Source organism: Scardinius erythrophthalmus (genome assembly GCF_964197995.2).
Source record: "Scardinius erythrophthalmus genome assembly, chromosome: 5".
Classification (NCBI taxonomy): Eukaryota; Metazoa; Chordata; class Actinopteri; order Cypriniformes; family Leuciscidae; genus Scardinius; species Scardinius erythrophthalmus.
Window position 1 is genome coordinate 19140951 of NC_138225.1, and position 23863 is coordinate 19164813.

The 23863-nt window shown below is 37.2% G+C and overlaps 1 protein-coding gene across 7 annotated transcripts; it reads left to right on the plus strand.

Moving 5' to 3' along the window:
- The first annotated feature begins 4587 nt into the window (after positions 1-4587).
- On the plus strand, positions 4588-23828 carry tsc1a (TSC complex subunit 1a). Of its 7 annotated transcripts, none has more exons than XM_081366756.1 (23): positions 4840-4888; positions 5210-5298; positions 7396-7593; positions 7781-7884; positions 8024-8176; positions 9766-9910; positions 10044-10195; positions 10295-10368; positions 10447-10607; positions 12525-12637; positions 14673-14835; positions 14937-15049; positions 15147-15204; positions 15292-15375; positions 15486-15969; positions 16060-16130; positions 17670-17842; positions 18170-18352; positions 18517-18627; positions 18776-18898; positions 19146-19333; positions 21233-21397; positions 21562-23828. In XM_081366756.1, exons 3-23 carry the CDS (start codon positions 7485-7487, stop codon positions 22055-22057), a joined length of 3423 nt encoding a protein of 1140 aa, XP_081222882.1. In that variant the 5' UTR covers positions 4840-4888; positions 5210-5298; positions 7396-7484; the 3' UTR covers positions 22058-23828. The 7 variants fall into 7 exon arrangements, with proteins under 7 accessions (XP_081222880.1, XP_081222884.1, XP_081222883.1 ...); XM_081366759.1 differs by having other exon boundaries at positions 16060-16103; XM_081366754.1 differs by lacking the exons at positions 4840-4888; positions 5210-5298 and adding an exon at positions 4588-4717.
- Positions 23829-23863: the final 35 nt, after the last annotated feature.

Genomic DNA, 23863 nt, shown 5'->3' on the forward strand with positions numbered 1-23863 from the left:
TGGTCCTGTCTAAGAGGACATCTTTCATTATCACAGAAAAACTGCAACTTAAGTCAGACATGGATGGAATTTGGGTACAGCCTGCTGTTATTCTTTATCAAGATTGCTGTTGGCGACCTTTACAACCATGCAATTGCATGTGTTGACATACAAACACACTCAATTAAAGCATTTACAGGCTGTGATAAAAACACTCCCTAGTAGTTTTTTAAATGCAGAGACTGAAATATATGTCTCTAATTGCAATGACTTTTCACAATCCAATCATGTGGAACGACCATAAACACTTTTCTTTCTGGGATAATCTAAAGAATATGATTAGATGATCTGGGTGTATACGTACTAACATGATGTTGCAGCAACCCTTGAAGATATTTATGTAACAAACCTAACAAATCTAATATGTAATGACGTCCAATTTAAAAGGGAATACAATTCACAATGATGCGTTCTGTAAGGTGCATTATATAATGCATGATATAACACATATGATTGTTCTAGTACATCTTTACGTGCATTCCTATTCATGTTGTCTCAAAGCCAACCATAATATATGACTCTGGAAACAATGACTAAATTAGTAGATCTTCACAATCCAATGGATAGGATTTACAATGAGAAATTGGTTGTATGCTATGCACCAAAAATATAAATACCAAGCCTGCTACGTCACATTCACATATGGCATGCATACTGTGCTTTGCATATTAGTCACAAACACACGCAGAGGGGGATTAAGACATGACATCACTCGAGTGCAGGCGCAAACAACAGCAGGGCAGGAAATAATCGCCAGCCTCTTTTCAGATATCTGTTACTTTCACGACACGATGAAGCTATGTGATCCGTGGACTCATTAAAAAGTTAGACAGCAATACACAGAGCACTGAAGTGTGGATCTCCGCAAGACAAGGGAACGTGAATAAGGGGAGATGGCAGCCGAACCATTACTGAGATGCTTCAGGCTCTCAATAAATGATACCAGCAGAGTTAGTCTCAAACGGGCTCTCAGCTCCCAAAGTGTCAGTTTGGATCACGCAGTGCTGATGTACTGTATAATACATGCCGCTCTGCTCGCTTGTTAGCGTGATTTCAGTGAGGGATAACTCTGATATGTATCTCGGATGCAAACAACACAATAAGCAGATCTATTGGAGATATAAGCAAAACACTGTGCAGCTTTGCTACATTATTTGATTTTCAAGCAGATTTAGATTTTTTCATTTCCTTCTGAGACTCTTGGAAATGTAATGTAGCCTAGTTGAAACCAAGCTTCAGCCATGTTTCATTGGCTGTGTGCTTTATCAACTTTTTTTGGAACATGCAATCCTTTCCATACATAATTAAAATCATTCTACAACACGCACACACACACACACAAATGAAAAAACCTTTCCAAAAATGTCTGTTTAATTATTCTCAGCCGTGCCTAATGGAGAGGCTTTTGCGCGTAATTATCCAGGACAACAAAAACAGACACAGCCTTGTAATGGTGCTATTAATGCAGAGGGAAATGGGATTGAGCTGAATGTTTTATCCCTTCTGACAGACACATTTTGATAAATCTAAAGGAGGTTACTTGGAATTAGACCGTGAAGTATAAACGCTGTGCGAGGTGGGGTGGGGTGGGGTGGGGGGGATACATTGAACCTGCATGCAACATTTAAAACCTTCTGGTTTTCTGTTTCACTCAGAATTTAGCAGAGCTTCAGGGCAGAGGCATTTGCAACACAATGGATAAGCTGTTTAATTCTGAGTAAATATATCCAGTGTTTTCTCTTAGGTGTGCATGTATGGGGATATTAAAGGTAAGCAGGGTTGGCATTGTTTATTTATTTATTTTTAAAGAGAAAAATCCTTTTATAGGGACCAGAGATGCAAATTAGCATTATGCTATATTCTCTATGCACAATATATATTTTTAATTGTATTGCTTTTCTTTTTTTCTGGAATCATGTTTCTTTTTTGTATTGTCCCTATTCATTTCATTAATAAATAAATATTTTGAGAATGCCTGCAAGAAAATTGCACAAGCAGGATTTATTGGGACACTGGAATAAAGAAAATCAGCTCTCCTTCTGATCCAGATTCAAGATATTATTTACACACTGATGTTGATTCATGCCAGATGTGTTAAAATCATTGTGGTGTTGTGTAGTCTAAGAGCAGGAGAGTGTAAAGCTGTGTGGAAGGAAAATAGCTCCACCTAATGGTGTAATAGTAGACCTTCAAGTCTGTTTCGAGGATGCAAGGCAACATCTGAGAAATTTGAAATGATATCTGAAGTCCTAGGAGGGCATATTTAGCTCATGGTTGAGTTTTCAGTTTTATTAAAGTAACATTAATATTTTAACCACATATTTTGACTATTGCTTTTTAACTGTATTTTATCTTATTGGTAATACTTTATAATAAGGTTTCCTCTGTTAACAGTTAATGTTAATTTATTGTTTTACTAATAGATTCTAAAAAAAAAGTTGTTTCAGTTAACATTAAATGCAGTGTGAACCAACACAAACAATAATTTTTAACAGGTTAATAAATGCTGTAAAAATGTATTGCTTAACCCTTGTGCATCCTTATGGACTTATTTGTCTTTTTCAGTGTTTTTTTAATTTATTTATTTATTTATCATTTTGCCTGTGTTAATGCCAACTGCATAAATGTTTGGTATTTTTATTAGAATTTGACTATTCCACCCCCATTTCCTTTAAAAAATCTATTTTGCACTACACAAAATAGTTCCTCTCAGCGCCTTTTGGGCAAAAATATCTGCATTGAAACCCAAATGCAATTTTTAACCCCAGGGCCATTTAACTATAAAATGATGCAATCTTTTTATAAGAGGCTTGTTGGCAAGACTTCAAAATTTCAAAATGTGTAATAAAATAAATGTGCGTGTGTGCGCTTGTAACATTTGAGAGAGGAAAACTCAATTGCAAATCACAAATCCAACCACTATGTGCACCAGTGGAGTTTTGCTGGTATCTAATGGGGAAAATGTTGTACTGCGCCTAATCTTCCTGAAAGCAATTTTTTTGAGATATCAACCTCAAATTTGGAACACAACTTGTTTAGATATATGGCTCTGGTTTTCTATCAGTTTTAGAGTTCAACATGTTTCATAAAATATACATTTTATATAAATCATTTTCATAAACTTAAACCTATATAACTTTTTTTTGGTTTTACTTCAGCGATAATCTGCCAATGGTCTTCTTTAAAATGAGACCAGACTTAAGTCTGTGCTCCCAAGTGTGACATTTTTTATGACTTTTTTTAATTGATGCACAAGGGATAAGTTAACTAATGTTAACAAAAATACATTATTGTATTTTTTTAAAATATTTTTATCGTTTTTCTGTTTAACAATCACAATGGAATGAAAGTCATATACTATATAATTCTTTTTTTTTCTTGACAATGCATTAATTAAATAAAGAGCATGTATGATATACATATGCACACTAAATTATCAAGTGCTAATGCTAATTATGAAGTTAATAGCTGTAAGGGTTAAATCATACTTGTCTGAAGTCATTCCAAGGGATCGTTTGAGAGGGCATGTTGAATAAGTGAGATCAAAACCCAAAAAAGCTGCAGAGATTTCTGCTGGTTTCACAGCACTCACGTCATCACATCAGTATTTAAGGCATATCCGCATGAAGCTGGAGTGTTATCTGTGTTTGCACCTGGTCAATCTCATGTCCATCCCTTTTTTCTTATTGGTCTTTTGCTGCAGGATCGAGTCCCCAGTGCTTGTTGTAAATCTTGGAAAGGTGTTATCTGATTGCTAATCTTTCTGGTAAGTTTTGCCAATAGCTCTTTGATATTCTCCCTTGAGCAATGAATACATCAGATATGCATTAGCAACCTCATTCATTAACGCCTCTTAACAGACTATAATTACACCACACTTTATTAGGAGAAGAGCTCAGTGAGATGCAGAGTTGCAGACTGGTTTGTTTGCACTTTGTTGATGAAAGAGATAATCACAGCAGCAGTTAAATTGACTGTTTTGGTATTTTGGTTTGGTTTAATATTTTGCTGTATTTTGCTATGACAATTGTTTTCTGGTGTGGTCCTTACACTTTTGGGGACACTTTACTTATTGAAGTAAAACAAGGTCAACATTTTTTGTCCATAAGGGGACATTTCCTTTGCTTTCATCTACGAAACCAGAGAATGAAAATCTGAGCACACATTGCAAATAGTGTATGGGAACACCCAGCGGAGTATAATAGTCCTTACAGCAGGTCATTATAAGATTTGTTTGCATGAGAAACAACATTCTGCTTTTTCTGTTATCATTTATTATCAGTGGCAGTAATTGTTTGCACAATGCAAGACAAGCCAAACTCTTAAACAGAGTTGTTTATTGCTAGTAATATTAATTGTTGTTAAATAATAATAGTTGTAATATTTTTTTTTTGCCATGTTCACTGTCATATGCACTATATGATGAAATACGTTTTAGTATCATGAACTGCAAACTACTATCTGACAGTATTTTTAGTTATAGGATATATTTTAATACTCAGTACGCTGGCTCTTTTGCAAATAAACATGTTTGTCCTTTAAATCCCCGCGCATGCGCTGTGAGCTTCTGTCACTCTGAAGCCGCTACATGCTTAGCTAGCTCTCATATTGCACAGCAGCACTTCACACATTTCTGTTACTCATGCCGTGATCTTGTGACAGCGAGACAGAAGAGTCGGTCAGTATCCTTTCTATAATTAAACATAAACCCTTTAACCCTCACCACTGGATTGCACTTACACTGGCATCGTCACAGATCTTAAGTTTTTCATCTGCGCAAACAGCTCTGTAGTGTAAAAGGTCGTGAGGCGTTCAAGATGGCGACTGTTTGAAGTTCGCTCTCTGTACGGTAATATATTGTTTTTGAGTCGCCTGGTATACGTTTAACGTGTCACATTTGTCCTTGAGTAAGTCAGGTTTTAGTCAAAATAAATGGCGAAAGCTGTCATAGACGTGAGGTAGAGTTAAAGCCCTCGCTTGTCAGCAGAGATGAATGCGCTGCTGTCACGTAACGTTAGTAGCCTACATGGCGTTTACAATAGCTACTTTGCTTTACTCGTTGAGATTAACACTTACTTTAAGACTGAGGGTAACCGTTACATGTCTTAGATTAATATTAGGTTTAGTATTCGTGAAGTCAAAAGTCTAATTTCCTTTATTTTGTATTCAGTCTTTATGGACACTCGCAGCTCAACTTTCTTCGCTGGAGAATCTGACAGGCTACAGTTGATTTTCATAATGGCTGCGTCTCAACACTTAGTAAGCTGACTACCTAGACAGCATTTTTGGGCATCATGGACGAGTGGGTTGTTGAGATTACACACTCACAAAATACTACTGTTTTGTGATGGTCTCAAATTGTTATACCAGGGTGCTGAGTGAATACCATGTTCATGTACTATGGTATTTACGTGGTGGTACTTTAAAGAATACCAATGTTGCATTCCCAGACAGTATTACCATGGCACATGTCCAAAAAATAAATAAAATGGTGATAAAAGCATTGATTTCAACAACAAAAAAAATCGTACTAACCCCAGACATTTTAAAAAGATTGTGTACAGTATGCATGTACAGGCGTTGGACAAAATAATGTGAACACCCATTATCATGGGGGTTAATATAATTTGTGTCAGATACAGTAAAAAATAAACACTGCCATTATCTTTTATTTATCCTTTTGTTGTTTATATTCTCTAATTTGTATATCAGTGCAATATACGTGGTTTTCAGCAGTGTTTAGTACAAACTGTGTGTGAAATGGGCAAAGAGTATCTGTAACCTTAACCGCTTAGTTGTGTAGAACAACAGTCATCATGATTATAGATGTGTACACAAAGCATGGCAAGACTTTATCAGCAAAGAAGAATAGAGGCCAAAAACCGAAAGTAAATAATAGGGACGGTCAAACACTTAGAAGGATTGTGTCCAAACAACACAGAACAACTGCAGCAAAGTGACCACAAACCTCAATGTTCACCCTGAAGACCATGATTCCACAAAAACTGACCACAGAAAACTTAGCAAAGTCAGCATAAATGAAAGAGCTGCAATTGCTCAGAAACCACTGCTAAAATGTGAAAAAGATGGTGTTATGATCATAAAACATCGACAGTTGGAGCGCCAAGATGATCTTTATCTGACCTGGTCAGCTTAATCACCTGACTTGAATATTTTTGAACTACTATGGGCAGTTTTGGAGAGAAGAGTGTGAAGCAGATTCCCTCGTTTATCATCTCTGAAGCAACTGGCAGATGTTCTGATAGACGACATTCAACTGGAGACTATTCAAAAGTTGTATTGATCTATTTTAATAAGTTTGGAAGCTGTATTAAAGGCACATTTTGGTATACACCTTAGTAAAGAATAGTAAAGAAATTTCCCCAGTGTTCACATTATTTTGTCCAACCCCTGTGCATGTGTATATACAAAACCATTCAAAAGTTTGGGATCGGTAAGATTTCTAATGCTCAGCAAGACTAGTTATTTGATCAACACAACAGTAAAAACAATAATTTGAAATATGTTTATAATTTAAAATAGCTGTTTTCTATGTGAATATATTGTAAAATATAATTTATTCCTGTGATCAAAGCTGAATTTTCAGCATCATTACTCCAGTCTTCGGTGTTACATGATCCTTCAGAAATCATTCTAATATGATGATTTGCTGCTCAAGAAACATTTCTGATTATTAACAATGTAACCATTTTGCAGGTTTAATTTTTAAATAGACTCCAAACCTTTGAACGATAATGTACACTACGAGGTTTGGGGTCAATCATTTTTTTTTTTTTTTTTTTGAAAGAAATTCATATTTCTATTCAGCAAGGATGCATTAAATTGATCAAAAGTTAGAATAAAGATGTCTGTTTCAAACTAATGTTGTTCTTTTGAACTTTCTATTCATCAAATAATCCTGAAAATAAAATATTCCACAAAAAAAATATGTTTTCAAATATTAATAATAATCAGAAATGTTTCTTAATCTGCAAATCATCATATTAGAATGATTTCTGAAGGATCATGTGACACTGAAGACTGGAGTAATGATGCTGAAAATTCAGCTTTGCCATCACAGGAATAAATTACATTTTACAATATATTCACATAGAAAACAGTAAAAATATTTCACAATATTACAGTTTTTACTGTATTTTTTAACAAATAAATACAGTCTTGCTGAGCATAAGTCTTATTTCTACAGCATAAAAAATCTCACCAATCCCAAACCTTTGAACACACATGCATGTATTATGTGTGTATGTACAGTATACGTATATATACATGTAGATTTAGTAGCAAGTTTGTCTTCATACAAATTATTGTCTTTGTTTTGCCAATTTTTGTCTCTAGTTCATGCATAGACACCCCATGCTGACACCACAGGGCATCGGTTTATGCTGTGACAAAGGCATCAGTCCTGCCCACTGTCCTGCACAGCTATGGCCAAAGACCAGCCAAATGTGTTTGACCTTGTCCCTCTTCTGGGGTCCACTGACCTGCACGAGCTGGAGCAGGTCAAAAACCTGCTACAGGAATCTCTTAGCGCAGGTTAGTCTTGTCTTGAGCTTACGTCATTACTCGGGTACATGGTCAAATTGAGAAAATTGTATCACTACACCTGTTCAACTCCTGTTTGAATTTCACTACTTTATATGTTTGTAATTAGTTGTCAGTATCAGTGGATACATACATACACACATATATATATAATTTTTTTTAACAATTTGATCTGTAGAAAAAGGGAACATGTTGCTGAATAGCCTTGTGGACTATTTCCTGGATACAAGCTCATCTCAAGTTTTGGACATCCTGTCTTCTGTCCGGGAGCCCCATGATAAGGTGAGGGAAAATAGCCACCATCTTCAGTTGTCCTCCGTATACAGTATACACATTGATGAATACTGTTTGATGTCATCATGGATTACAGAATATCAGCGATAGATGAATAACAGCCTTATCTGGATTCTTTTCTCTGTAGTATCTTTTAGATAAGATGAATGAGTGCATGGGCAAGCAGAGCTGCCGTCTGTCCACTATCACTCTCCTTGGCCATGTTGTTCGCAAGCAGCCACCATGGATCCACAAGATCGCACGCTTCCCTCTTCTTGCCTCACTGCTCAAATGCCTAAAGGTACCAAACTAAAGGCCAGTCAAATGTAATGGGGGTTACAAATGGGTTGTTCTGACCTGAGATACAGTATTTGAGGAATGGAATACAACAGTAGAAAATGACTTGAAGGGATATTTCACCCAAAGATAAAGATTGTTCTTTATTCACCTTTATGTTGTTCTTTTGTTTTCTAAATGAATATATATGTGTGTGTGTATATATATTTATTTATTTATTTATTTTTATATATATATATATATGTATGTATGTATGTATGTATGTATGTATGTATGTATGTATGTATGTATGTATGTATGTATGTATGTCTACATACCTTACCATTCAAAAGTTTAAAAGTTTAAGAAGTTTTTGAAAGAAGTATCCTATGCTCACTAAGGCTGCAGTTATTTGACCAGTAAAACAGTTTTCTATTTTGCTTTAATGTAACTTTTCCTGTGATTCCAGTCTTCAGTCACATGGTCCTTCAGAAATCATTTGAATACAGTTGTGCTGCTTAATATTTTGTGGAAACCGTGATTTTTTTTTTTTTCAGGATTCTTTAATGAATAGAAAGTTCAAAAGAACAGAATTTATTTGAAATAGAAATATTTTGTAACATTAATGTTACAAATAGTCTTTACTAGGGCTGGGTAAAAAAATATCGATTTCTCGATTTTAATCGATTCTCATTTTTACGAATCCGATATCAATTCTTAAATCCCAAGAATCGTTTAGGCTAGTCATCCTGTTTTCAGTTGATGAATGAATAGAATAGTTTAGCGCGCATCCCATCCAATATATCGCAATAATCTTTGTGTTTTGTTACTATTGATATGAAACAAAGTCTCAGATTTAAAATTACGTCCATTTTCTTACGAAATTCAAAAACATAAATACTGTTTTGGCGCTGTGGCGTGAGATCGCTCAAGAGAAGCAGCAGCGCAGAGCGCACATGATCTACTCTTCCGCCTTAATAATACAAGTTACAGCGCAAAATAAACATGAATGAGCATCTGAAAGTGTGTTAAAAGATGGAGTACAATTTATCGAAATCCGTATCATGTCACATGGAATCGCTCAATCAGTGTTTCAACCGTGGAAAGACGTCAGTAAAACAGCTTGTAAACAATGTCATGTAATGTCACATTTACCTCAGAAAAAACATATCCAGTGACCATAAACTCATTAGTCAGCTAGAAAAATGAACTCTAGAGAGGAGCATTTTGCAAAAATATATGCACCATATTACATATTCATTATAATTTTTAATGTTCTTCAATATTTAATGCATGTTTGAATAAATTTGGCAAGTTTTTATGACAGCCACCATTTAAATGTTTATATTTCATTTAATGTTATTATTATAAAAATAAATAAGTGTAATTTAAGTGTTTGTATACAAATCAGTTAATTTTTACCTTCAATCATAGTAGGCTAATGAAGTTAAGAGATTTGTTTTCCTTGAGAAAATTTGCCATGTATTGTACCTGATATCCAAAATAATCAATATCGAATCGAATCGGAATCGAATTGCAAGCTTGTGAATCAAATGCGATTTGAGCCCATGGTAGTGGTTAATTATTTTTTTTTTTTTCATTTTCTACTTCCAGACTGACTCAGATGTAGTAATTCTCATAACTGGTGTGTTGGTGTTGATCACTTTACTACCCATGATTCCTCAAACCAACAAACAACTTCTGTGCGAGTACTTTGATATCTTTGGACGGCTTGCTGCATGGAACCAGCGTCACCCAGGTACTCTGGCATAAACATTGCAAACAAATGTGTCTTTTGTAATTCTTTTAGCTATAGAACTTTGAAGTGTTATGTTTAGATGGTAGAAACATAACTTGGTGTAAAGGACTCTTTCTATGGATGTGTCCTGTAGGTGCTCATGGTGTGTTTGCAGTCCATCTACATGCCAGCGTGTACTCACTTTTTCATCGTTTATATGGGATGTATCCTTGTAACTTTGTTTCATATTTACGTGCCCACTATAGTATGAAAGAAAATGTTGACACATTTGAGGAAGTGGTGAAGGTGAGCTCACAATTTTTAAGAATTGTCACTTAAAATTACACACAATTATTTTTACTATTCCCAAAACCGTTCTATATTTCCCTTCTGTTTTTATGTCAGCCCATGTTAGAGCATGTACGGATACATCCTGAGCTCATCACTGGAACCAAAGACTACGAGGTTGATCCAATTAGGTATGTAAAATTAAATAATATGATTTTAGTTAATTATAATGTAAATGTTCATACTTCACTGTTTTTATTTTTCTGTAGATGGAAGAGATTTGAGCCACACGATATTGTGATTGAATGTGCCAAAATTTCGCTGGATTCTAAGGAGGCATCATCTGAAGAGGGATACTCCTCTCTGTCAGATCACATACCACGGCGCCCTGTAGACAATAGCCGATCATCCTCAGAGCTCAGTATCCATGGTAAAATGACATATAATGTGCAGTGAACTTTTCTGTTATTAATTCAGTGATGTCCTGTTTTGTTCTTTCCTGTAAATCTTACTAATGGAAAATTGGAAATTGTATTTAAAAAAAGGCTTTTCCGCACACAGGCCCTCAACACAAATAAAGATCCACAAATATAATTATCAAAACAAATACATACACCTATGAGACAAAACATTATGACCACCTGCCTAATATGCTGTTGGTGCACCGTGTGCCATCAAAACAGTAGACCCACCGAACCGTGGATTCTACAAGACCCCTGAAGGTGTCCTGTTGTATCTGGCACCAAGACATTACCAGCAGATCCTTCAAGTCCTGTAAGTTGCGAGGTGGAGTGGATTGGATTTGTTGGTCCAGCACATCCCACAAATGCTCAGTCAGATTGAGATCTGGGGAATTTGGAGGCCAGGGCAACACCTTGAATGCTTCACCATGTTCCTCAAACCATTCCTGAACAATGTGTGCAGTGTGACAGGGTGCATTATGCTCCGGAAAGAGGCCACTCCACCAGGGAACACTATTGTCATGAAGGGGTGTACCTAGTTTGCAACATTTAGGTAAGTGGCAGTTGTCAAATTTACATCCACATGAATGGCTGGACACAGGGTTTCCCAGCAGAACATTGCCCGGAGCATCACACTCCCTCCACCGGCTTGTCGTTGTCCCACAGTGCATCCTGGTGCCATCACTTCCCCATGTACACAGCCGTCCATATAATGCAAAAGAAGATGGGACTGATAGAACCAGGCTACTTTCTTCCATTGATCAATTGTCCTGTTGTAGGTTACCCCTGATATGACCCCTGACAGTTGGACAGGGGTCATCATGGGCACACTGACCGGTCTGTGGCTACGCAGCCCTATACGCAGCATGGTGCGATGCACTGTGAGTTGTGACATTCCTCCCATAACCATCATTTAAAAAAATTCTGTGACTTGTGCCATAGTAGACCTTTAGTCGGTTTGGACCAGATGGGATAGCCTTTGTTGCCCTCTTGCATCAATGAGTCTTGGATGCCCAACATCCTGTCGCCGGTTTGTGGTTTGTCCCTCCTTGGACCACTTTCGTTATGTTCTCACCACTAGTGACCAGGAGCCACCGACATGCCTTGCCGTTTCAGAGATACTCTGACCCATTTGTCTGGCCATAACAATTTGGCCCTTGTCAAAGATACTCGGATCTTTATTCCTTCTGCCCATTTCTCCTGCATCCAACATGTTGACTACGAGAACAGATTGTTCGCTTACCATCTAATTAACCCAGACCTTGTCATGTGACCTTGTTAGGAGATCAACATTTTTCACTTCACCTGTGAGTGGCCATAATGTTTTAGACCGTTTGTGTGTAAATAAATAAATAAATAAATAAATATATATACACATACATACATGCATACATACAACTAAACAACAATAATATTAATTAATTTTAGGGCTGTCAAAAGATTAATCGCGATTAATCGCATCCAAAATAAAAGTTTGTGTTTAAATAATATATGTGTGTGTACTGTGTATAATTAAATTTGTATATATAAATACACACACATGCTTGTATATATTTAAGAAAAATGTGTAATTTATATTAAAAAAATTATATTTATATATAATATAAATTAAATATAAATATATACAGTATATGTATGCAAATATTTCTTAAATATATACATTCATGTGTGTGTATTTATATATACAAAATAATTATGCAGAGTGCACACACATATATTATGTAAACACAAACTTTTATTTTGGATGCGATTAATCGCGATTAATCTTTTACAGCCCTAATTATTTTATTACCAACTCTTCATCTCTAAAGGAGATCAACTTTTTCTTACAATGACTTTTTTTGTGTATTTAATAGTTAATACAATCTTCACATTTTTCCTAACAGAAATCACATCTGTCACACCAATGGCTGCTGTTCATCAGTCTCTTTCTCTGTCACTACCTTATCTCACTGTAACCCAAGACTCAGGTTCCAGCGCACAGGCCTCCAACCATCAAGTAAGCATTTTCCAATTATTGATCCAATAATGTATAAAAGTTTTACTATGGTGTGGAAACGATTCTGTACATAGGGTTGGACAATATGATTTCTCATATTACCTAAAGCTCTTGCCTGATCATAATCTTTTTTTTTCTCCAGTGATATTCCAGGGGTGGGCGATATGGCAAAAATATCATATCACGATCTTTTTCAGGAAATTCACGATTTTATCACGATTCTTTTTCATGTTGGCTTTACTATTTTGCAAGTGACTGAGCATTACAGCCAAACTAATATTTTAAAAACAAAGCCTTAGGTAACAAAATATCAGACATTTAGGCCAAAGTGGATCTTTGTTTTTATTTTTTAATAACAAAGAAAATAATGACAAAGATACACATAATCAGTGCTTTATTTTTTCAGTTACAGAATGTATATTTAACAGTAGCATTGAAGAAAGTAATTAAATGAACAAATATGAAAATAAAACACTACTACAAGTTGTTTTAAAGCCGCACAAGTTTCTTTCTTCTGTTGAAAATAAAAGTTATTTTGTAGAATGTGTGTAACCAAACAGTTGCTGGTCCTCAATGACTTCCATAGTATATTTATTCCTCCTATGTAAGTCAATGGGGACCAGCAACTGTTTGGTTACCCACATTCTTCAAAATATCTTATTTTGTGTTCAGCACAAGAAAGAAATTAATACAGGTTTAGAACAGCATTTGAGTGAGTAAATAATGACAGAATTTTCATTTTTGGGTGAACTATCCCTTGTATCACAAATGGCAGCATGTTTACTATTAGGCTTCTGTCACTTTAAGACTGGCATGAGCCACGCCTAATATACACGCATGTGACACACCAGATTTTCTCTCAGATGTTTGCTTTTACTTTAGACATAACCTTTTGTGTTTATGTAAACCTTGTGTGTTTGACAGTTTTAGCACAACAATACTCTAAAGATAACTTAGTTCAGGGGCTGTTTGACAGGTTTTTAGTGCCTGTGCACTTCGGGTGTACGCGCTCATAAAAAAGCACATGTTAGAACAGCGCATCAGCATGTGAATGAGATGTTTAACCGGCAAGGCTTTAAAGCACATGCAAATAATTAATTTTGTGAATTGCAGTGTCCCGTACCTCTGCGTTAACATGTGATGTGAATGTACGTCGCGTTGTACCATATGTTGAGAAGATGGAGGTGCCAGAACTGAACTGATATAATGCACTGTTGCACGATACTTCGATATTTCTTCTAAAGCAGATCGTGGAGACATTTTAATCGTCCACGATCAAAAATTGTGATATCGCACACCCCTACTCTGCTCTAACATTTTCTCTTTTGTAAGGACTCTCAGCTATCTCTCTTTCGACAGTCTTTCTTCAAATCTCCCTCTTGCTCACAATCTCTTCCCCCATCATGGGTGTATACACCCCCTACTGCTGATTGGCTTCAAGTTTGTTGCGGTGCTCAGTCCAATCCACTTTCAAAATCGTTTTTCAGAAATCGCTTACTGAACCTTTAAATTATTCAGGTAGATCTTGGCTGTTTCACAGAAGTAAAAATTAATGCAGAAATTAAATGGTGAAATGTAAAAATAAAACTCTGCATTGTTTTCACTGTATGAATTAAATATACTGTTTGCTGATTCTTATTAAAGCTTCTAAAATTATTCAGTCAAGAGCAGTGATTGATTTTTCTCTTTTTCTTTTGTTGTTTGATTAAAATTAAGGACACAGACAAGTATATCAGGCTGCTGTCACTTTAAGACCTAATGCACAGATTAGATGTACTGATATAGTACATCCAATTTGATATGCATATGATATGAATTGATGTACATCTAATTTCTTTCTCAACTTACTTTGTTCACTTAAGACATAGCTGACTGTTTTTATGTAAATACTCAGCAAGGAGGGCATTTTGAAAGAACGGTATATTGCTTACCCCTAGTAAATAGTTATCCACAGTCAAAACAAGCCTCTAAAAATAGATTTGCACTTATATGATCCGTTACTGCATGAATGTACGTATGTTTGGTCCATCAACAGAATGATGAGATGAACTCCTCAGGGATGAAGGAGGAGATGTGGAGCCCTTCCTCAATGTGTGGGATGACCACCCCTCCCAGCTCTAGAGGAATGTCCCCCACCACAGTTTCTGACATCTCACATAGTGCCTCCCACCTCTCAGGACGGAACCCCAGCACTCCAGGTCAGCCAAATGCATATCTTTAAAGCAGAATGGTTATTTTTGTTTGTTTGGTCTCTCGGATGGCTTCAGGTTTTATTTTTATTTTTATTTTATTTTAACAGGGGATGGAAAATGGGCCCTATCTCCCTCCACGCCTTCAGGGTCATCTCCTCTCCCATCACTTTCAGAGGACATAGGGCAACCTGCCCAAAATACCAGCAGTACTCAGGCTAAGGTACATTGACGTATAAAGCATTTGCTTGGTTACTTATTAAACTCATTCAGAGTGTTCATGTTTTCATGAAAATGCTTTACTGTCTAAAACTGCTCAGGTGATTCAGACGGGCAAAGAGCTGAAAAAATTAACACCCAAAAGTATTAATAACAACGGTGAGAATATTTGCTGAGATTTATACAGAGTAATTTCATTGAGTAAGTGACACACATATTAATATGCTTTGCTTTTGCCACTTTTAGGAGGTGTAGTTGATGCCAAGACACCAGCGTCATTGGCACAGCTCTCTGACATTGTCAAAAGGACAGACGGGGAGAGAGAGGATGGTGAGGGTGGTGACATCATGCATAACAATCAGCTTTTCAAGTGTTTTCAATCATCCCTTGTTTTTCAATGAGCTCTGCTCTCATCAACATCTCTAACATTTTCTTTCTAGACACCATCAATGAGGAGATTTTGAGTCTGACCCACAGGAAACTGGACTTCGGAATGACGGCAGGCCTGGATTGCTCTTTTTCCGGCTCCTTGGACACACTTCTCTCATCTCACCCCAGCCATGAGCAGAATTTAGTGTCCACACCAGACAGGGTTGAATGCTCTGCCAAAGGTGGAGAGCAGCAACCTTCCTGGTCCCACTGGCCTGCTTTCACCCCCATCGAGAACGGGAAGAGCAGTAAAGTCTCTCTATCTGATCTGACGAAGGAATCCATGCCTTATGAGCCGCTCTTCGACCTTGCCCTGCCTAAGGTGGCATCTTTGTTTTTGGAGAGGAAGACCGCAGAGGCCTTTCAAAGGGCTGAAGGAGAAAAGGAGGACCGAGAGGAGCTGGAGGGGGAGGATCTTTCTGCCACCTCCCCTCTGGAGGTATTGGACCGTATTATTCAGCAGGGTCACGACACTCATGAGAAAGTGCAGAAGAGGTATGCTTCTGTTCTTCTGACTTCTAATATGACCAGTGAAAGCGTTTTAGAGGAAATGTGACGGAACGGTGTCCGTTTGCTCTCTCACAGAACCCTGTCCTCTCCAAGCCAATCAGCAGACCCACACTCTGGAGGTAAACAGCATAGCAATAAAGGAAAAGGTATTTAGAAATTTTACTAATTTATAGGCTCTCCGTGCTCAAGACGATTGTGTCCTCCAACTTTTCTCCTACAACCGTTCCTGTTTGTTTTCCTGCCACTGTCCTTTTTTTCATTCTTCTACTGTCTTCTATGTAGTTCACTATCAAATCCTTAGAAACAGCCTTGTGGTGGTCCTGTTCAGCTATAATCTGAATTCCTGTAGATTCTTAGTAGAGCTGCATGATATATTAAAATAAAAAATGTGATATAATGTGTGTGTGTGTGTATATATATATATACATATATATATATATATATATATATAAATTATTGCTTGATTTTGTGATTTGATTCCAATTTTGATTTAATATCGATTCATTTGGAAAAATATTAGGTACAGTAGATACATCTTAATTTTTCTCAAGAGAAAAAAATATCTCACCTAATGCTGTAAACATACAGAGAGCCCTGTCAGCTGGTATTATTATTAAAGGTTAGAAATAACTTAATTTGTTTTTTACTTGGCTATAATAACAACGTTACAATATTTCAATGATATAAGTAAAAATAAAATAAATATTTAATATAGTGGACATATTTAGCAAAATACTCCTCTCTATATATAATTTGTCTAGCCACCTAACGTGCTATCAAATGGCTTTCCTGAGGTAAATGTAACATCATGTGACACAGCCTTTGTTGAAAAACACTGATTGATCGATATTACGTATGAGGCATAATCATTTCGGTAAGTTGTATTGTATCTTTCAACACACCTATTGTTCATTCATGTTTATTTACTATTAACTGGTATAGAGTAAGAGAGGTTCGGTTCACGACCACGATCTGTCACGTCACATTTACAGGCCCCAAAATGCTATTGTTTGAATTTCGTAATAAAATTGACAGAATCTGAGAGCTGATGATTTGTTTCATATCAAAAGTAACCTGCTCTGTCTTGTCTGTCAGTGTCAGTGTCCTCTTTGCTTTGCGATTTTTCTCTGCGTGAGAAAATGGATGTGTGGCGTGAGAGCGTGTGAAAATTGTCAGTTGCGTGAATCTCACGCTGAATGAGTGAGATTTGGCAGCCCTACTCTCTGTGTTATATGGCGATATTTTGGCTATAAGATAACCGACACTGAGCAGAGGTAGATTTTTTTTTTTTCTGGCCACCAGTTCAGTGTCCATCTGCGTTCTCCGTGCTGCACACCGGAAAAAGTCATGAAGTGAGGATACGCGCCACACGTGCCACTGCCTAAACTGAAACTGACTGAAAATGGGCAAACAACTCTCAGAGAGAATGGGTTGTCATGTCCACACATGCATTTATTTATTTATTTAATAAAATCGCATTTTGCGTCATAATCACATAGGCTTGACGTCGCGAATACTACATGACTAATACTGTGTATATTGCTTTTTGTTTGTATTGCAGTATACATCGTAGAAAATCAAAGTATTGAAATGTCAGTTTGTTATATGCAGCCCTAATGCAATTTTTTTTTCTTTAAAGCACTTTTTATGTTGTTTTCTTAACCGAGTGCAATGTATTTTTACAGGTCCTGTGTCTGCAGCATCAGATGAGCTGGGGATGTTGCGCAGTCAGCTGCTATTGCTGCATAACCAGCTGCTGTATGAGAGACATAAGAGAGAGCAACACGCGCTTCGTAATCGCCGTCTGTTTGGCCGTATCGTCAACACTACTGCACTGGAAGAGCAAAACAACTCTATGGTAATGCATGAAACTGGAAGGATTACCCAGGCCTGTGCAAAATTCTGCATAAAATTCAAAAGCCTCAGTCATTAATTTGCATACTAATTAAATAATACTTTTAGCTCCATTTATCACATTTTACCTAATCCATTCAGATAAATTCTGTAAATGTTTCTCTATAATCAGTGCAGAAAATGTGAGAGTGTTCAGATCTTGGCATAACTAGTGACATTACCATGATAAAACCCCTCAAAAGTTAATGAGGATGGTGATGCACAGATGCTATGAAGTTGTTGTTTTTTGCAGGTTGTTACTTAGAATTTTTGCTGTTAAAATGTGTTGCAGAAAACACAACTCAAACTTCAGGAAGTTGAGATCAAGACTGTGCAGGTAAGCCTGCAGGAGGAGCAGCGGCGCTCCAGACGGGTACAGGAAGACAGGGAGGCTCTAGTGAACCAATTGCAGACTCAAATCCAGCAGCTACAGAAAGAGCGGAATGACTACTACTCAAAGATGCAGGAGCTAAAGGTGATCATAGGGTTATAGGACATGAATAATTGCATGGTTACTCTTATTCACTCATAATACAGCAACGATAATTGTCCATGTTTGCCATTTTGTTGCTGGAATGTAGAAAATAGTGTGTGACATCTGTGTTAAAGGCAAATTGTTTTATCTGGTATTGTTTACAGAGTGACTTGCAGGAGAATCAGAAGAAGGTTGGAGAAATGGAAGCAGGGTTGCAGAAAGCCAATAACAAAGTGTGTAATATGGGACACATGCTCACCCAGCTGTCCATCAAGGTTAGACATGTTTGTGACAAAAATACTGGATATAAACAATATCCATTACAGTGGAAGAATATTTCAATTTTTAAAAGCAAATTTTATGTGGCCCATATTTATTGATTTGGTTGGTTTAATTTTGATTTGTGTTCCTGATCAACATCAGCTAAACAATAGTGAAAACATGGAGCAGCAGATGGCTTTCCTGAACAAGCAGCTGCTGCTTTTGGGTGAAGCCAACAAGTTATGTTCAGAGGAAATTGAACGCTTGGGGCCTGAGGCTAGCAAGGTAGTCATGATTATTAACTTTTGATGACTTAAATGAAATCACATCATTGCTTAAACTCTATTTTGCTTTTTTTTTTTATCCAGCAAGAAAGTTATACAGCAACCCATGAAATAGTGGCTAATGTGATCAATTGTTACATTGATATCAAGACATTAGCACCCAATCATAAGAGCTTTAAACCATCGAACTTGAAAATGACTTTGGTCTGCTCAGATCAACTCAGACTTGATCTTTTTGTGACTTTTAGGAGCTGAATATGCTGCAGGCATCTTCACTGCGTGAGGTTGAGCGTTTGAGGCAAAGCTCTCTCCAGCAGAGTCAAAGACTTGATGCCGCCCAACAGCGCATCACAGACCTGGAGACCCAACTCACCAAGAAAGAGCAAGTCATCCGAGAACAAAAGAAACTGCTGGAGAATGTCAAAAGCCAAGCCACGTATGTGGTTATCCCTGCTTTCGTAGTCCTGAATCTTATTGAGAATCCTATTGAATCTGAATCATATTTCTATGCCCAAACACAGGGTATTATATATTTTATAATATAATATAGTGTATTATATTATCACAGGGATCCCCAAACTTTTTATCAGCCAAACCCCTATAACCTAAAATATTTACTTAAAGTCCGCCATGAGATTTAAAGTTAGTATTTCAATCATTTTAAGTGCCCCTATTATGCTTTTTCAAATATTCACTTTCATGCAGAGTGTAATATAGCTGTCTGTGAATGCAAACGGTCTGCAAAGTAATAAAGTCAAAAAGTGCACGATAAATAAAGTTATTGTCTCCCAAAATAAATAATCAACTCCTTACCGTGTAAACAAGTCGTCAGGAATTCTAGTCTCACTTCCGTGACCTGCATACGTAACATGGTAAAACATTTGCACAATGCCCACCTATGGTCTTCATTGTCTGTCCACGAACAACATCTGGTTCATGTTATGTACTTGTTAAGAAAACGCAGTTTTATGCTCCGCAAAAGCAAATTAACTTTGCAAACACTTCCAAAGGATGAGGATGTGAAGGGTCAGTGGTTACAATTACCACAGTAATACAACAGCAGTATAACCTTTTGACAATTGCTTTTTTTTAAATCTCTGTGAGGTCTAAATAGGATTTACAAAATGCTTATCCATCAAAGATTGGACAGTATCCACTTTATTTGGACCAAGTTACTCCTCAGAATCACAACCTGTAAGTATGATTAATTATTTACGTATATATTTTCTACTGGATGTTCAAAATACATAGTTTTGTGTTTTATATTGTGTAGGTCTCCGGCTAACCTGCTAACTCTTGTCATTACTGTCTCTCCAAAACACTTCTGCTACACAGCTGTGGGCCTACTATTGCCTAAAGTTGTCTATTAAATGTCTGTTGTTCTTACTACTTTAATGATAAAGTAGATTTGTTTTACAAACAGTCATTCACGTTAGTGCTCGGCTGACGTATGCGCTGTAATGTGCACCGCAATAAATTAGATGGACATACTTGTTAATGCTGATGGTGAGGAATTACAGTTGCAACATCTCATAATGTACGTCAAACTGAGTTGCGTATCACTGAGAAATGTCCTGCTCAAATCATTCTTGCGATGGAGGTTTGGGTTGAATGACTAGTTCTTCCAATGTTTCATCATCAGACTCGAGCTCGGATTGATATGGTAAAAGCGACGCCATTGTTAATGTAAGGTTCATAAAATAATAATGTAATGTCTGTAAGAATAATGTATTTACAATGTGTACAGTCGCTAAGCTGTAGGAAGCCTCCGGAGCTGAAGTTCAGTTATGGTAATGGCTGTTTTGTTTGTAAGCGGTTGACCAATCACAACAGACTTGGCTTTCTGACCAATCAGAGCAGAATAGGCTCGCGGAAAGGTGGTATTTAGTGAGACTGAATCATCGGACGAGTCGTTTGAGAGTCATTGAAAAATTTATATTATGAGAAAATGAAAGGGTTTTCTGACCTTTGATGCATGTAAACCTGTTGTTGGAGACCTCCAAAACAAACTTAGGAACCTTTAAAATAGCATAATAGGGGCACTTTAACAACACAATCACGTGTTCACAGTTTTCTGATCTTTATTAATGGTCACATGACATGTAAGTAAATAATATATATTTATTTAATTTAAAAATGTTATGATTTAAATTATTAGCTTTTCATCAGCGCATGAACCTGTAATGTTTGCTGATGAGTAGTTGCTGATAGATCTTTTTGCTTTTTTGATCATAGATCATCAGGTTCTGTTCATCTCTTCAACCAATTCTTAATGTAAAATTTACTAATTTAATCCTTGTCTGCATTGTTTTTTTTGTTGTTGTTTTTTCTGTAGGGAGCAGCTGCAGGCTTCAGAAAACAGATATTTGGCCCAGAAGCACATCACTCAGGCATTACAATCTGAGCTACTTGAGCTCTATAGCCAGATAGAGCTCAAAAACCTGAATACTAAAGCACCAGCAAAGCCCACTTCTGAGCCCAGCAGTCCCACCAACCAGAGGTGTGGTCCATATTATTGTCATGCACTGATGCTTTTCCTCCACGTACTGATTTACAAATGCAAACAATGTGTTCTGTAATGTATTTTAGACTTTTCAAGACAGAAAGAGAAGATGATGGGTTGCGGAATTTTGTAGAAGAATTATATTTTCATTTGTGTTTCAGGCCAAATGGAAACAGTACAGGCCCATCTGCTCCATCTCTGTCAGCTGACCCAATGAAAAGAGAGGAAGGCACGCACATGTGCATCAATGGTGAAATATCTGACGGGCCTCCACAAACACCCACGGCACTCAATAATGGCAGCCAGGAAGAAGATCTTTCCGCCCTTACCCGTTCATTTCCTGCCCTCCCCTGTGACTCCCCGCTGGCAGTTGGCTCTTACCCCAGTACCGGAAGCTTTTTGGGTAAGAGAGCCAGAGAGATGTTTCGTAATAAGAGCGAGAGCCACTATGATGGCGAGCCGGCTGCCCTCACCTGCCTTTCCAAGGATCTCAAGGTTCAGCCAATCACAGACCCTACAGAGAGCATAGAGCTTGAAGGGGCTACTGACCAGGCTGACCTGCAGCCCATGGACAGACCTCGAGCGTATAATATTCAGCGGCGGAGGCAGCAGGATTTGCGGATCATGGACTACAACGAGACCCTCCATGAGCATTGATTGTACACTGCTGACATGATTGTCCGCAGTTAGAAGAGGATCATTTTGGACCCAGTATTAGAACGCAACGCTCTTTTTGTTAGAGTGGTTTGCAATGTTTTAGTTCATTTTAAAAGCTCTTGTTATGAAACGGCCAAAAAAAGGTTGTCGCTTGGCAGTTGCCATATAGTTACCACAGTGGCAAGAGAACATCTTGTCTTCAAAAAAAAAAAAAAAAATGGTTCACTTATCTCCTGTCTAATATGAATTCATTGTAATTCAGTATATTTTTGTTTTGTTTTTTATAATTGGCATTCAGTAAGCGACCGTGGTGATTTATATTTAGTGGTGGCTGGATGTTATTTGGGCCTCTTTACTGTACTTTCCAGCAAATGTATTGACTTAATCACTGTATTTGCTCTTGTAATAGTACCGTTCAGTTTCCAATCCTCTTCAATTTGTCCACGCAAAATGCCCCTTTGAGTCACTGTGAGATGAACATCGTTAATTTCTACTGATGTGACTCAGAAATTGCACAATACAGAGTTTGATCACTGCAAACGAAGCACTGTAAATAGATCATGCCTCTGAAAAAAAACAACAACAATCGATCAGTCTGATAAAAATGTGAAAAACTAAAAAGCTTTGTGGCGTAGGTGAAGTAGAATGAGAAATCACATTTCATTGCTGAGGCAAGTCGTGTGTATATGCCATAGCAGTGCTTTGTGCACTTCGCCTATAGAGAATAAGCAAGTCTTGTGTTGTATTTCTAGTAATAGATTTTATTTTTATGCATTAATGTTCTCCACTGGGATTGTAGCGCCCAGTCACCAGTGCAATACTTAGCTAATACTTCATGCCAGCTCAAAGGTATGAGTGATGATGGGAAAAAGAAACAGATTTAGATTGCTGCTTTGCAGGACCGTCAGAGCCTTATAGAACACAGGCCAGGCTGCTGTAGGTGCATTTGTCCAGTTGAGACCTATTGAGAAATGAAAATATCTTTGTGGTCTGAGATATGTCTGACGGGTGAATGTTCTTGTGTTAAAAGCGTACAAAACACGGCCACTGCAATACTTCGACACACTAAACTCTGAAAGGAAGCTGCTCGCTGTAAGCCAGAAGGCTTATGTCCCTCTATTATTTTCTTTCATTTCTGTTTTACGCAGGTCAGACCCCATCTGCAACGAAAAGGCTTCATATAATAGGCTGCAGCTGGCTGAAGCAAAAGCACTTCTTTTTTAATTCAGGCCCTCTTAAGATTGCTGAACCCTAGCAGAGCAATATACTCGTCTCTTTCTAAAAAACTTGCCCCAGGGCTTTGTGTTCAGTGCGAGATATAAATGGAATATATGAAGTGTTGTTGCAAAGAAAGTAAAATGCTGGCTTTGGCCTGCCAGCTGGGGAAATGGCTCAGAGAGTTTACAGTGAGAATTGAAATCTATGGAAATCACTGCTGTTTTTCTTTCTTTTCAAACTGTTATCACAGTTCACCATGAGTGTGATCTTACAGCTTGTGCTTTGTTTCCCTGTCACACTGACTTTACGTTGTTTTTATACCAAAAGCCCTCTCAAACATTTTGTTGTTTCACAAAATGCCTTACTTAAAAAAAAAAAAAAAGTAGGAAACCTGTCCGTCACCTGAAGTCGTTTGTCAAAAGTTATCTGAACAATGGTACAATCAGACGGTGATGGGTGTAACGGGTTACCAGGGACTCTATTCTGAATTTGAGAAAACAGATTTGTGTTCAACTTGCTATGATCAACAACAAATAAAATATATGTTTTGCATATTTTTTGTCATAGTCATCTATTTTAAAATTAAAA

Bases quoted from the DNA above. Each gene is read 5' to 3' on its own strand.
- tsc1a (XM_081366754.1), top strand. From the start codon at position 7,485: ATGGCCAAAGACCAGCCAAATGTGTTTGACCTTGTCCCTCTTCTGGGG. The intron at 9,911-10,043 runs GTACTCTGGCAT...TGTGTCCTGTAG, and splicing joins ATGGAACCAGCGTCACCCAG to GTGCTCATGGTGTGTTTGCA. The intron at 15,376-15,485 runs GTGAGGGTGGTG...TTTTCTTTCTAG, and splicing joins AGACGGGGAGAGAGAGGATG to ACACCATCAATGAGGAGATT.